A 14,038-nucleotide genomic window follows, 5' to 3' on the forward strand; every position below is an offset into this window, starting at 1 on the left:
TTCAATAGATGCGTATGGCTGTAGTGTCTAAATGGAAGGATGAAAAAGAAATGCAAGGGCATATATAAGGATAGAAACGTACTCATCTGCTTGTATCCATCCTTTGGCGCAAAGTCACCCATGCCACCAGCCTTCTCGGCCCAAGGATTCCAAACGACGACATCATCGAGGTTGTCCCGGCCAACTTCGTACAGGGGCTTGCCGTTTTCCTTGACAACAACCTTTGCCTCGGGCTTCAGGGCTTTGTACACGCGGTCAGTCTCTCCGGTAAGAGTGACAGCCTTGTTGGTCTCGGTTTGGGTTGATGCACCGTTGACCTTGTCAACATACTCGATTGAATCAAGACCGCTGACGGTAGTGTTGGCAATGTCCTAGAACCACCAAAGTCAGCTTCCAGCTTTCGCACAGCTTTCGGACGTTGCACTGCAGACTAAAACGTACGTCGACCTTGAGGTAAGAGTGGAAGAGCACCTGGCACTCAAATGGCTTTGTGCCCTCATTTCGTACCGTCATGTTCGTCGTCAGAACATCCTTGACCAGGGTCACGCTGTACACTAGACCAAAGTTGAACGGCCATGCCTGCTTGGCGGAGTCGCTGAGGTTTGAGGAACCAAGTCCAAAGTCAAGGGTCACGCTATCATCGCCCGCCGAGCCCTTGCCCGCAGACTCTGAGGTCGATTTGCCGAGGAATTCCCATCGGGAGTTTCGAGCAAAGCCGTGCTGGGGGAGAGAAGAAGTGGCGTGGTCAGAGGGAGGGGGCCCGAAAACCTAAGGATGAACGAAGAGTCAGCGCTGGAATCGTTTTACCGCTTGCCTGGTCACAATGCTATGGAGTATTCCACAAGATAGGGGCATTATTTTCAAGCGGGTACAGCTCCTCTGAACATGGGACTAAAGTTCAACAGGGAACGACATACCGGGAACACAAGCGGAATGCCTCCTCGCACAGGCTTTGAGCCATCTAAGATGGCCTTTTCACTGAGCCAGAGATTCTCCTTCTTTCCGCCTGCAGACTTCCATGACGTGACAGTTGCACCAAATAGTAGGACAGTAACTGAATCACCGCTTGGCAGTGTTGCGGTGACGCTTGAGTTGTCTGAGGAAATGTCGACCTGAGGAGCGGGCACGGCGGTGGAGGAGCCAACTGGGATGGCAGTAGGCTTGTTCGGACGGTCCACCATCTTGAATATCTTCGTGGATCGTGTAAAAAGCACTAATTTATTCCCTTGCTGTGCTTTGTCAGAATTGGAAGCTCGTTTTGGCACGATAACATGATTGCAGCGATTGATGTCATAGTGAGCACTCACCTTTGAATGTACCTTGTGGTTTGTATCTTGTGGTTTAGTCCAGGGAATATTTATAGAAAAGGTTGTATGGGGAAAAGGAAAGTAACTGAGTGAAGGTTTTCAAATTTGAAGCTGAGAAAACCGAGAGGACAGAGGTAAAGTAGGTGTGGTCTGGCGTAGATAGCTCTCTCGGCGGCTAATAACGTCAGAGCAGAGGGGCTCTCCGTTTGATCCTTGGCCCGTGCGTTTCGATCCTCGGACAACCCTCGGATCTCTCTCCCAATGAAGCCCAGAATTCACTTATGCTGTGATTTTACACTCAATTATGTTCAACTAAAGGGTCTTTAATTGAGACCAACTGCAAATTGAGAGTGTTTACAAACACTATTGACCATCCATTCGTCCTAATTTCTTGATAAAGTTTAAAACTGACCAATACGTAATACAATATGCTACGCTCAATGTGACGCTTAACCAAAAATTACAAAGCCCAACGCCAACAAATGCTTCCATGTACCATCTGTACAATATGCCATTGCCACAGAGAAAACCAAAAAAAAAAGGTAAAAACTTTATACACGCGCGAAATTCTCATGAACCTCGACTTCGGCGAGCAGCTTCGTGAACCTCGGTCCGTACCTCGAACAGAACGTCGTCAATTTGACGCACCTCTTGAGGACCGAGAACAGCGCGTTGGATATCCTTGAGAATCTTTTTAAGACCCCCAATGATAGTCTGCCCGGATTCTTGAGACCCGTCCTGGCCACCAGTCTTGTCCGTATCATCATCTGCTTCGGATTCTGCCAGAGCAACCTCGAGCGAGACCAAGTCTGCGCTGCGCTCCTCAACATCTGATTTAGTGGAGAAAGACATTGGCGCCGCATTTTCTGCTTCCACCTGACCTTGCTTGTCATCATCACCCTCAGTTGCTGCTTGAGGCGCCGGATCTTTACCAGTGTTGGATGTGGCGTTATTCGTCTTGGTGATCGACGTCCCATCTTTGTCGAATGGTTCATCATCGGCGATGAACAAAGGACTCTTGCCTGCTCTCGACCTGCGATGCTCCACCTCGACCCTATCGAGAACCCTGGTCCGTCCTTTGCCAGAGCGTAGGACCGAGAGCGTGAATTGTTGTTCACCCTGAGTAAGATTCTCCTTGTGATCTGGCGAAGATGCGTCCTTTTCAGTCGCAGATCCTTGAGAAGCTTGACTAAGTCTAGTCGACTTTCGTTTCTTTATCGACTTTACTTTTGGTTCCATGACGCCTTCTGTTTTTAATGGACAAAAAGTTAGCGTCGAGGGCACAACAAGATATTGCACGATTTTTACATACCTTTGCCAGTGTCAGCGACAGTCTCAGCCTCGACAGTATCTGTACGACGACGTTTTCGGCCCCTTCTTGGCTTTGGAGTGGATGGACTATTTGGCTTTTCATCTTCAATAAGCTCTTTTCGGGCCGCTGATTCAAGTTCGACTTGCGTAACAGGTAAAGGAGACTGCTCAAGCTTAACCTTTGAGGTTGTATCCTCAGCAAGCTGGGAAGAAACAATGATGCAGTCGAGCTCTTCATCTGCGACAGCCGACCGACGAGAATTCTGATTCTTATTTTCAACAACGGCAGTGTCGCAGGAGTTCGTTCGAGAGCGTTTTTCAGGAGAACCGCTATTGGCCACGGCGGAACGGCGCTTTCGCTTCCTTCCCCGACGAGATGACCTATGACTGCTCTGTTGAGACATATTGAATGCTTCTTCTTGTCCCTTGTTGGACAGCTGCATTTGGATCTCATCCTGAAGCACAGGTCCTTTGCTCCGATCCGCTTTAGAATCGCAAAATGAGTTTTCCACGAAACTGATATCGTCAAGGATGGTCGGGGGAGGATTGCTCTCGATCGTCTCATCGGCATCCTCGACAAGCGGATTCCCCTTTGCGCCAGTGTGACGGAGTGCAGACGCGTCATTTGCATCATCATCCAAATGGTGAATTGGAGATTGAGGAGCGTCTACAAAAACGTCGTCATTGTTGTTTTGCTCACCCCGCGGGCTGGACGGTGAACTGGCTTCATTTTTGTCTTTCAGATCGTTCGCTTCAATTGATTCAGCGGAACCATTGGAGGACACTTGGCGCCAGAAAGAATCGCTTCCCGATAAAAGATCACCATTTGAGGTGTCGTTCGCCGAGTTGTCATGTTTGCTTTCAACTGAATCGCTTTGATGATCGACGTCATCCTCAGGTTCTTCAGATTTCTTCGAGGGGCCCAAGGTCGCACTACCGCTTTCAAAAGAAATTTGTTGTGCCAACAGAAAATCGTCATTCATAATATCGTCCTCAGTTTCCAAACCTCCAATTCTTTCATCGTCATCTCTTGCCAGGGATAGATGTGTTTCATCGTCACTAACATCCGCAATGTCTTCTGATTCCTCATTGATTCCAAACTCGTCATCATCCATGGGCGGAGGAGAAGACGGCGGTTCACTGAGCTCTTCGTCATCTGAGTCAAAGTTTAGTGTCGAGTAATCAAAATGCACAGCCTCGTCTTTATTTGTTTGCTGCTGTTCAGGTTCACTGCGTCTAGGGGTAGGAGACGATGCAAGAAAATCGTTGGCAACACTGTCCGAGGGAGGGGGCAATGTTGGTGTCATTTGTCCATCATCTGCCTGCAAAGGATGTTGATTGGATGTCGAAAATTGCGAGCTGAGTGAAAGGCGTCGACCGCCATTCTTTTTCTTCTGTGACCCTGGTGCAGGTGAACCAGATCGGAAATCGGGAAACATTGCCGTTTCCGCGGCTTGTCGCTCACGGACTTCTCGTTGTCGACTTGTCAAGAGTTGTGAATCCGTTGATTTGGTCGGCACCGGGGATGATTCGACTGGCGTAAAATCGACTTGGGAATCGTCGTGACGAAGACGACGCTTGGAAGCTGGAGTCTCGCTATTTCCGCCCTTTGATAATGTCCGTGATCTCGTCTGTACACTTGGAGGTTCCTTGGTTGGGCTCGAAGGTACCCGAGGAGATCTCAAAGAAAGACGTTGACTTTTTCTGCTGGCAATCCGACGTTGCGTTGGTGACGGCCTTATTGGCGACGACCGGAATGGATCGACATCAGATGAGAAGCCGCCAACATCATCCTGGGATTCTGAGAAGACCGGAATACGTGAAGGCAACTATCACATTAGCAAAATAGCCCAAATCAGTTTGCGAGCCTGAACTTACATCCTCAACATCATCTGGGAAGGAAGGCAGCCGAAGGTCTGCAACCACTCGGCATTGTTGCAATGCTTTTAATACCAAGGGTGGATAGCAGATGGTGTCCTCGAGTCCAAATGTCTCATTCCACAGGTCCACCGCCACACTCATAATACGCTTGCGTCGACTTTGTAAGCCCGCTGCCAGAAGCACGTCGAGGGCGCGAAGCAAAGAACTATCAGTGCCTTGAAGACTACGAATAGAAGCTGCAATTTTCAACCAAAGCTGAAACACCTGAGAAAGTCAGCTACCAATTGCTTTTTGTGGCCTGATATAGACATAGGGGGCAAACAGCTGAACATACTTGGTTAGAAACTTGATCTTGACTATGCAGTAACTGTTTGCTATCCTCAATAAACAAAGCCACTCCATTTTGAATGCGTTTGAGAAGTATGCCCGTCCAGGTTAGTGGCCGATGACGAATGAATTCCGTAGTGGCTGAAATTAGCTTGGCAACGCCGTGAAGCTCGATCTTCTCCAGATTCTCGTAGCAGCTTGAAAATAGAGAATTGATCATCTCGTACAAGTGATTGAACGAATCAAGTTCATTTATTTTCTTAGGTGCCGGAGAGAAACCCCAGAGTGTCCTCTTGCTCCTCTCCATAGACGACCAATCAACCGGCTTGAGACTAGAGCTCAAAATCAGAGAGCCACATAGAAGGAGTATTTCGGAGTTTTCTGCCTCAAAGGCTCGGGTACTGATGACATGGGCCAAGGGCTCAGTAATAGATATAATGGCCGCTGCATCACCTGCTTCCTTTTTAACAACAGCCGCAAAAGCGATGAACAAGGCCTCCCAATCTGAAAAGCATTCCTGGTCCCTCAGACCGCATCCGACTTCAAGAATCTTGGTGATTTCGCGATATTCCTGGCCGACGGGCTGAGGAGTATCCGTTACAGAACCGGAATTGCTCTGCTCGATGGTGGCCCGAGCTAATGTAGCGACGGTACTCCATAGTTGCAAGGCTTTCCTGGAATCGTAGGATGAACTCCAATTTCCATGTAGCAATTGTGCACATTCCCTCAGGAAGCTAAGCCGTAACATCCGGGAACTTCGAGAAGTTCGGCATCGTTCGAGCAGGTCTCGAAGCATGCCAAAATACGTTTCAGATGGTTCGATGGCAAGTTGGGGCTTGGAAAAAAGCGAGAGCAGGTGAATTATAGGAGACTGAGGATCTGAATCTCTCGATAATCGGCGAGATGGGGTCAGCGCCGCTTCAAATTTATCTTGAGCAATTCTCATGAGAATCTTCTCGGTGAAGACAATGGATCCAACATGATCCATGACTGTGTTGACCAGAAAGGCATATCTTTCAATGAAAACGTCGCTCGGCTGGCCGTTGCACCCGAGCGCTTGGGGGCCCGTAATCCACAGCTTCTGAAGAAGATTAAAAACCTGCGCCAAAGCTTTCACAAGTTCAGGAGAGACTTTGACTTCTTTGCTTCCGGCTTCCCCAATGACCCTGAAAAAGCCTCGCCAGATCTTCTTACTCCAACAGTCACCTTCAATCGACGTTGCCCATGAGTCGCCTTTGAGGATCATCTCCATGATTCGAATAATTGCAGGCACTCTGGCACGAACCCACTTAGCATCGAGGCGGGGTAATTCCTCTGGTCTCACAGGTTCCAGCATATTTGCCCTTTCTGGGTTCCAAATTGGAGCAGGAGAAGCTTCGAGCATCGCAGCGAGAATTCGATAACACTGGCTGCTTTCCTGTTGTTCTCGAAGAAGAAGTTTTCCAAATATTTGGGCTACGTACTCTTCCCAGTACAAGTCGAGCTGTTCGAAAGGCGACAGTGGTCTAAAGGAGTAATAAAGAAGATTGCAGTAGCTCGAGAAGGCGCCTTGCTTCGTTCTGCCGGCGTATTTATCGTGGCTCTTACGGTCCAATTGTGCTATGATTGGCTGTCTGAGCATTTTGATCATGGGTTGTGCTGTGGAGGTGTCGGGATTGATGGCGTAAACGAGCCGATTCCATGCCAGATTCGCTTGAAATTTGGTCAGGAGGTCATTAGAATTGAAACATTTCTGGATGATGTGAAGCCAAGCTCTGAAATGGTCCCAGTGTTCAAGCTGATATTGGCGGCTTCGGAGATATAGAACGACGACACTCCAGACTTGTGCTACATGTGGTCCGTCGTCTTTGCTAGCGAGCATTGCCTCCAGCCGTTCGACAAAATATTCAAAGAAGCGTCCCCTTTCGGTTTGCTGATCCAGCGTCGCCTTGACGACTCGAGATATAGATGGTAGAGTGCCCAAGATCATAGATGTCTGAAGACCAAACGAAATTGCTCGTGTACGTATTTCCTTGATGCTGCTCAGCATACCGACAAAAATATGGTCCATCCAATCGGTAACTCTCGAAACGACAACCGATTTGCTTTGATTAAATAAGCGTTCATAGACCATGAGTCGTTCGCACACAATGGCATTTCCCTTGACCCGCTGATCAATGTCTCTCAGAGCCGCAAGAAGACGAGTGACACGATCGGTTGTCATGATTCTTGCCGAGAATTTTTGTTGGCTGAGAAGGTGCATATAATGATTGATGACAGCTTTGGGTTGTTGAGCCTCTTGTACGATGCTAATTGCGTGATCGATGAGAAATAAGCAGAACTCTTCCGTCAGCATCTCGCAAAGTAATGGTGTCCAGATAAAGGTAATAACAAGTTTTAATGCCTGGGTCACCAGAGTAGTATCTAACGTTCCGGAGTCGTGGGGCGATTGAGCAGTGAGGTCCCTGCGGATGAATTGTTCCAGTAGCCCCATTTTCCCCTTGATTGTCTTAATTTCGGGCACCGCATCGTACGCCTTTAAAGCGCCAGATAAGGCGATATACGAATCCAGTCTCGAGTTTCTATCTTCGCCGGCTAGTTGTTGTACGACCGACTCCAACATGTCCGAGAACTGGTCTTGACTCTGCACCACAGGAGATTTGCCGTCATCCTCGACTGCACCAGTGACAGATGTTTGAGGTAAAGGGCGGTCGTAGGGTTTAAGAATGGACTTGATCGATTTGCGTTCTCGAGATGGCGGCAGTGGCCGCAATGGAGTTTCACGCCTGAAACTTTGACCAGTAAAAGACGGAGCTTGGTGATAATCTGTCCAGGGAGAGAAGCCGACTCGCTTCGTTTTCTTCCCAGGTGTGGCCGATTCGGCGGAGGAGGAGGAGGGAGAATTATTGGGCGGGGTATCTGCAGCAATGGGATGAACCAGCAAGTCTGCAGACTTGACTGGTGAATCGCCTAAAGTCCTTTGCTTTGTTAATTTTCCCGAGTCTTTTGGCGGAGTCGGCGGCCTAGGGGGAAGACCCTCGAACGGACGGCCGGATTCCAGCATGATCATGATATCCGTCCAGGCCACCGAAACAGCGAAAGAGGATCAGGCAATTCTAGGAAGCGACCGAAAAAAGCATATCGGCGCCAAAGAAACAATCCAACGCCAACTAGAGGGTATCAAGTCGTACTCATGTTCAAAAGTCTGGGGAACGAAGGCAGCAACTCAAATGACGACCAAAAGGTTGAAGGTTTGGTGTAGATGGCCTGTGCGCCAACATTACGGGTTAAGGAAGACGCGCAGAGAACGCGCCCAAGGAAGGAGCGACCCCCGGGACGTGTAAAGTGTGGCGTATGGTTGGCGTTTGAGCTTCTGATTTGCTAATGACTTTTATGTGGCTACTGGCCAATTGTGGCTGATAACGTTGCCAAATCATTTTTCCCAATGAAGTAAGTGCGACGGATTTGTCCAATTAAGCGAGGAAGTACTTGCCCCGCCTAAAATCAGGGTCCATGTGGTCACGAGGTGTGCATAAGTAATGCCGTGGTAATGGATGTACTCTATCTGAAACATACGGTAAGTCCCATCACGCTGCATTGCGGGAGGGAAGCTACATATTGCATGTGGGGTCAAGGGTTTTGAATGATACCTTGAGAGCCCCTTCGACGTAACTACACGTTCAAAAGGTAACATGCATTATAAAGTCCATCTGAGATGTAACAACGTTAGCAGGCTGACACGTTCATATTCTACTCAGCGATCGTAATAACTCTTGCTCCTTTAAATCAACAATCATTTCCTAAATCTCCAACGCTTTCCCTGAATCTCTACTCAATTAGGTTATCAGTCGTCTTGCGATCCGCTCTAGAAAATTGACTGAATTTTTTTGGTGCCATGGCTGATCAAGGTACGATAGGTGGATCTGTCAGCTCTTTCGAACTTTCATCGTAATCCCTACTGACACTTTCCTAGCAAAAGTGGCCGAGGTCACTGCTTTATTGAACAAGCTTCGTGAGGATTTAGTCAAGAAATCGCTATCCGTGACCGGTAAGTCTTGGCAGCATGTGTATCTGCTGGGTGACTGCCAGTCTGATTAAAAAACAATTAAAAGAAAAGCAAAAGACGTTTGAATCTCTCAAGATACTCGGACGTAGTGTCCAGAATGCGGCTCCCATCTTCACGAAAGACGTAAGACATTTTGCTCCTACTGCACTGCGTTTCCTGTTGTCTAATATCCAAGCTCTACAGGGAATCGAGGTCCTCGGGCGACATGGTTTAGATGCTTCACCGTCGGCTGCGTCAAGAGAAGCCTTGAAGTGCCTAGCCAATGCTCTCTTTCTCGAGTCAAAGACCAGACAAATATTTGTCGATCTTGGTTTCGCAGAAAAAGCAGCCGATCGACTCAAGGTATGCGTGAGCTTGAAAATGATTTTTGTGGTAAAGCTCTTTAACATCTTTTCAGTGTGATAATCTAGACGACCAGTTCCTACTGTCCCGTCTCCTCTTTTATACAACTTACGATACCAACTTAGACTTTGATCGCCTAATAGACCAGCATAAGTTGGCTATTAATATCAATCAAGTAAGTGTTTTAAGTCGGACGATCGGACGAACACTTTCGGACAGTGGTGTAACACAATATGCAGAACATTACCAGAATCGCAAAACATTTCAGCAAAAAGAAGCACAAGTTGCCACTGGCGCCCCAGGAGGAAATGGCATTATCCGAGTCTCTCAAACTAATCTTCAACATCAGCCACTATTATCCCGATCGCACTGGCTGTTTCACATCGTCCATCCCTGAAATCCTCAAAATTCTTCTGCGCCTCAAACTGCCTACCCCACCAATGGACCCTCCTGTCAACTTCCTCGTCAATGCACTCATCAACCTTGATCTCGAAGACAAAGCTGGTCAAGCCGTTGGTAGCAGCTTGCTGTTTCCTAAATTTGATACAAAGTGCAATGCTGAAATGCTAATCAATCTTCTTGACGAAGCCATTGTCGTGTATCGGGGAGAGCAGCGTGACGTCTTGGCCGCGCCGTTAGTTACTTTAATACGGCGCGTCCATGATTGTGCTCCCGATGGAGTCAAGCGGTATATGCAATGGCTTCTGTTACCCTCCGACGAAGAGCGAGCAAAGCCGCTTGGAAAATCGGATACGTTAGCATCACGCTTACTACGGCTCTCATCGGAATCAACGTCACCCCCCATGCGGGAGTCCATTTCGTCTTTGATGTTTGAGCTTTCCGGCAAGGACGCTTCAAGCTTTGTCAAGAATGTTGGATATGGATTTGCGTCTGGTTTCCTTGTCAGCCACAATGTACCCATCCCGGAAAATGCCATGGAGGCTTGGAGCACTCAAGGGCAAGATTCGAGCAAAGAATCGGGCAAAAGCAGCCAGGAGGCCTTTATCAATCCGATTACCGGACAGCGCTTGGATAAGGAGGCCAAGGATACGGGCCCGCCCATGACGGACGAAGAAAAGGAACGCGAGGCAGAACGTCTATTCGTACTGTTCGAAAGGTAAATTTGTCCCCTTTCCGCTTCAGGCTACACTTTGCTGATAATAACGTCAGGCTTAAGAAGACGGGCGTGGTGAACGTGAAGAATCCCGTCGAACAAGCTGTTGACGAAGGACGATTTGAAGAGCTTGACTAAATGGTCTCTGTCTCACCAGAACCAGAATGATATAAGTGTCTTGCATTTGAGTGGAGTCACTGGAATTGCAGCAAAAGTTGTCATATTTCTTCCTCGACTACCCCCTTTTTTCCGTTGGATGTTATTGTCGCGTGTGCATCCTCGACTGCAGATTTCTGAAGCCCTGATGTTCTTCATCTTTTAGTAGTATTTAAACTCATTTTTACCTCTTTCTTGGATTTTAAACCAAAGGCTTCAATTTAATATTTTATTTAAAGCGTATCATGTATAAAATTGTTTGTCTAATAATCCAGCCAGTGTAACAAGATTTATTCGATTGGTGAGGATGTTGCGGAATAGGTCCTTTAGCTGTAGACTGAGAGAACCAAATCCAGGGTCTCGCTTGTGTCCGCCATGGGAACCAGAACCCCAAACAAACCCCCACTACGCCAGATATCGTCATGCGGCATCGGACAGCTACGCCTTGTCTGCAATAAGGCCGCGAGACGCAAGAGCTATGTGGCCGCTTCGGAGCTCGACCACGAGTTCATCATTAATTTGTGGAGCCTTTACACAGCAACTTGGCTATTATAGATCGGCCAATGCGCGATTGCTAACATCTACTTCTTTGTCACCGCCTTTTGCCTGATCGTCGCGAGGGCACCTATTGGTTCTATGCCTTTGGGCCTGCCACTTCCCTCGTAATTTTCAAACCACATAGATGAATAATATCAGTTCATGCGAATGCTTTGGTTCTTTCTCGTTGTGGATGTGACAGCATTAGGGCACCTTCGCAATCCAAAGCATCGCGACGCTGCAATCATTCTCATTTCGAGGTTGTGATGGCGGATCCGGAATATCAGAGGAGCATGTCACTTGTGCCATATACAGGAGGGGGCGAGATTGTGCTGTAAGTAGAGTCACTTTTAAAGATGACTCGAGAAGAAGCTGTTTGTCATGGGACGATCATTCAACTTTGTCGTTGACGGGTTGCGAATAGCTAGCTTGACACGCTGTCGTAATGGGCAATAACTAACGCTGATAATTTTAGACGCCACAACGACTCAGTTGTCGTGTATGACCCTCAATCACAGCACCTAGTTCTCCGCGATGCATCGCACGAACTCATCAACTGCCCATACTGCGATCGGCCGTTACGGGACGACCCACGTTCTAGCAGTCAGCATGGAGCAAACTCGGATATAGGAGCGAGCTTTGTGAACCCGGATTATTTTCGAATGCTACATCATAGCACACCTGGTTCAGAAGCAGAAGTGTCTCGGCCTGCCTCTTCATACGGTCCGCTCGACGACCCGACCGGTTCCAGCTTTACTGGCTCGGAAGAACCCCCAGCAAACTCTGAGTTCCTCGGCAGCGCCCCTACAACGTCATCATCTACTCACGGGATATCCTCCGCAGCATTCAGCCCAAACTATTTTGACAGGTTCTTCGTTGAGGAAGGGGTGCTTGGGAGAGGTGGCAAGGGAGTTGTGTTGTTGGTTAGACATGTGCTGGATGGCGTATCCCTGGGAAATTTTGCCTGCAAACGTGTCCCGGTGGGCGACGACCACGAATGGCTTGAAAAAGTTTTGATAGAGGTGCAGCTATTGCAGCACCTTTCTCATCAAAATCTCGTCTCCTATCGCCATGTCTGGCTTGAAGACGTCAAGCTGACCAACTTTGGTCCCAGCGTCCCCTGCGCTTTCATCTTACAGCAGTACTGCAATGGTGGAGATCTACATCAATATATACTCAAGCCCCACCCGTCGAATGATACTTCCTCCGCTGCGCAGAAGCTAAAAGATCGACTGCGGCGGCGGTCAAAAGGGCAGGTTGAGCCGCTGGAGGAATCTTCGGGGCCTAGGAAACTCACTTTCGAGGAGATATACTCCTTTTTCAAAGACATTACATCAGGCCTGCATCACCTCCACGCCAACGGCTACATTCACAGGGATTTAAAACCAAGTAATTGCTTGCTGCACAAGACTGGGAAAGAGACGCGCGTCTTGCTGAGCGATTTTGGAGAGGTGCAAATTGAAAATGCTGCACGTCGTTCCACCGGGGCTACTGGCACAATCTCTTACTGCGCGCCAGAAGTATTGCGCCCTGAGGGCCCAGATGGTACACTGGGAAATTTCACAACCAAATCGGACATTTTCTCTCTTGGCATGATTCTTCATTTCATGTGTTTTGGTTGCCTGCCTTACAAAAACGCGGACGACATCAACGAAGAGAACGAAGACCTTGATCAACTTCGCGCAGAGATTAGCATCTGGCCGGGCTTTGACGATGTCAAAGGCCGAATGCGCTCAGACCTGCCAGAGAAATTATACAAGGTTTTGAAAAGTCTGCTGGCTTTCAATCCCGCGGATCGGCCCAGCGCAGAGGAAGTATTGAACGGGATTAGAACAGGCGGAACTATCGATGAGAATGGTGCAGCTGGGTTTGGACATTCTGCACCAAGTCCCTCTAGCTCGGTCATCGACAACCTACGATCCGTGCCCCGTATTACTCGCGTTGATAGCCCAGCGCCCGGTGCTGCCAGAAACAACGTCAATGGCATGGGTAATGCCACCCCTGCTCGGTTTGCTCAGCATCCAAATTCTATTGTTGCAGCATCTTCCTCGCTCGCACCCGTTCCTCGACCCGTCACGCGGGCTTCTAATCTTCGATCCTCCACTCTCCTCGACGACGTTAACAACAGCAACAACAATGACAACAATCGCGAATCATCCTTTGATAATAATGGATATGGTACAAATGGTACAATCAACCAGCCCTCGAACCAGAGCGTCGATCAAAAGCCCGACCACCACCCATCATCTATCGACGGCGCCTCTTCAGGCTCCAGTCTCATTCTGCGCACCCGTAGGGTCAATCGCCCTTTTACTCCTACCAGAAGCATCAACAGCAACGGGTCAACTACATCCAGCGCCCGCCTCAGCCCACATCCGAGTCCATCCGAGCAGCAACCCTCTTTAAACGGACAACATATCCATCACCAGCACGGCAATTTTGATATTTATCTCCACCATGACCGCCAACACGAACGCCGGCTTTCTCTTCACCCGCAACTCATGCCCCCGCCTACCTTGCCGTCGCGAATCCATTCCGCTTTTCGCCAGCTGGGTGGTCCAAGCACATGGACCCTGGCCAAAGTAGTCCTGTTGGTCTTCAAGATTATGACCATCGCTCGTCCTTGTTCCCCCTTTGCTGCAAACCCATGGGTGTTATATCCCCTGATATGTCTCGCCGCTGTGGACGTTGCTCTTGGCCGAAGCGAAGGCGCACATGATGGCGGGTCCAGACCAGCTTACGGCCAGTGGCAAAGAAGCAGTATCAGAGTGCGAGTGTTGGTTTCTTTCATTCTGCTCGCTCTACATCTTGGCGTTTTGCTACTTGCTGCCAGGTGGGATACCTTATGTATTGTTCACGGGCGGGACCGAGAATGGGTGAATATATAAGCAAGCATATTCTATTGTGGGCTCATTTTATTTTATTTTATTTTTCTTAAGGTTTGGTAGTCTAAAACTGCATTGCATGGTATTCCTCGTCAATGCTGCTTGTATTAACAGCACTCCATATCAGATCAGA

The 14,038-nt window shown here is 48.6% G+C and overlaps 4 protein-coding genes across 4 annotated transcripts in view; 2 read left to right on the forward strand and 2 right to left on the reverse strand.

The window, feature by feature from the left end:
- The window catches only part of L228DRAFT_242589 (aldose-1-epimerase), a 2,091-nt gene extending 651 nt beyond the window's left edge, over window positions 1-1,440 (reverse strand). The window contains exons 1-4 of the mRNA XM_018331473.1: window positions 1,308-1,440; window positions 918-1,229; window positions 442-768; window positions 83-371 (exon numbers count right to left, since the gene is read on the reverse strand). Of these exons, the coding sequence (XP_018191720.1) occupies window positions 83-371; window positions 442-768; window positions 918-1,181 (880 nt within the window). The 5' untranslated portion in view covers window positions 1,182-1,229; window positions 1,308-1,440. The remainder of the gene's footprint in view (window positions 1-82; window positions 372-441; window positions 769-917; window positions 1,230-1,307) is intronic.
- Window positions 1,441-1,795: 355 nt separating this feature from the next.
- Window positions 1,796-8,073, reverse strand: L228DRAFT_257648 (hypothetical protein). Its single transcript, XM_018334008.1, has 4 exons — window positions 4,834-8,073; window positions 4,497-4,763; window positions 2,620-4,447; window positions 1,796-2,554 (listed from the first exon to the last, which is right to left on the reverse strand). The coding sequence occupies exons 1-4, from the start codon at window positions 7,873-7,875 to the stop codon at window positions 1,878-1,880; spliced, it is 5,814 nt and encodes a 1,937-aa protein (XP_018191721.1). The 5' UTR covers window positions 7,876-8,073; the 3' UTR covers window positions 1,796-1,877.
- A 451-nt stretch (window positions 8,074-8,524) lies between these two features.
- On the forward strand, window positions 8,525-10,760 carry L228DRAFT_257649 (hypothetical protein). Its single transcript, XM_018334009.1, has 7 exons — window positions 8,525-8,713; window positions 8,779-8,853; window positions 8,918-8,994; window positions 9,055-9,213; window positions 9,269-9,388; window positions 9,453-10,330; window positions 10,384-10,760. The coding sequence occupies exons 1-7, from the start codon at window positions 8,701-8,703 to the stop codon at window positions 10,463-10,465; spliced, it is 1,404 nt and encodes a 467-aa protein (XP_018191722.1). The 5' UTR covers window positions 8,525-8,700; the 3' UTR covers window positions 10,466-10,760.
- Window positions 10,761-10,946: 186 nt separating this feature from the next.
- On the forward strand, window positions 10,947-14,037 carry L228DRAFT_242592 (kinase-like protein). The gene is made up of 2 exons (XM_018331474.1): window positions 10,947-11,354; window positions 11,496-14,037. Exons 1-2 carry the CDS (start codon window positions 11,287-11,289, stop codon window positions 13,906-13,908), a joined length of 2,481 nt encoding a protein of 826 aa, XP_018191723.1. The 5' UTR covers window positions 10,947-11,286; the 3' UTR covers window positions 13,909-14,037.
- The last annotated feature ends 1 nt before the right edge of the window (window position 14,038 follows it).

The sequence above is a fragment of the Xylona heveae genome (genome assembly GCF_001619985.1).
Source record: "Xylona heveae TC161 unplaced genomic scaffold L228scaffold_1, whole genome shotgun sequence".
Classification (NCBI taxonomy): Eukaryota; Fungi; Ascomycota; class Xylonomycetes; order Xylonales; family Xylonaceae; genus Xylona; species Xylona heveae.

Bases quoted from the DNA above. Each gene is read 5' to 3' on its own strand.
- L228DRAFT_257649 (XM_018334009.1), top strand. The intron at 8,854-8,917 runs GTAAGTCTTGGC...AACAATTAAAAG, and splicing joins GAAATCGCTATCCGTGACCG to AAAAGCAAAAGACGTTTGAA. The intron at 8,995-9,054 runs GTAAGACATTTT...CAAGCTCTACAG, and splicing joins CTCCCATCTTCACGAAAGAC to GGAATCGAGGTCCTCGGGCG.
- L228DRAFT_257648 (XM_018334008.1), bottom strand. From the start codon at position 7,875: ATGATCATGCTGGAATCCGGCCGTCCGTTCGAGGGTCTTCCCCCTAGG. The intron at 4,448-4,496 runs GTAAGTTCAGGC...CTAATGTGATAG, and splicing joins TCCCAGATGATGTTGAGGAT to TTGCCTTCACGTATTCCGGT. The intron at 2,555-2,619 runs GTATGTAAAAAT...CATTAAAAACAG, and splicing joins TGTCGCTGACACTGGCAAAG to AAGGCGTCATGGAACCAAAA.
- L228DRAFT_242592 (XM_018331474.1), top strand. From the start codon at position 11,287: ATGGCGGATCCGGAATATCAGAGGAGCATGTCACTTGTGCCATATACA. The intron at 11,355-11,495 runs GTAAGTAGAGTC...TGATAATTTTAG, and splicing joins GGAGGGGGCGAGATTGTGCT to ACGCCACAACGACTCAGTTG.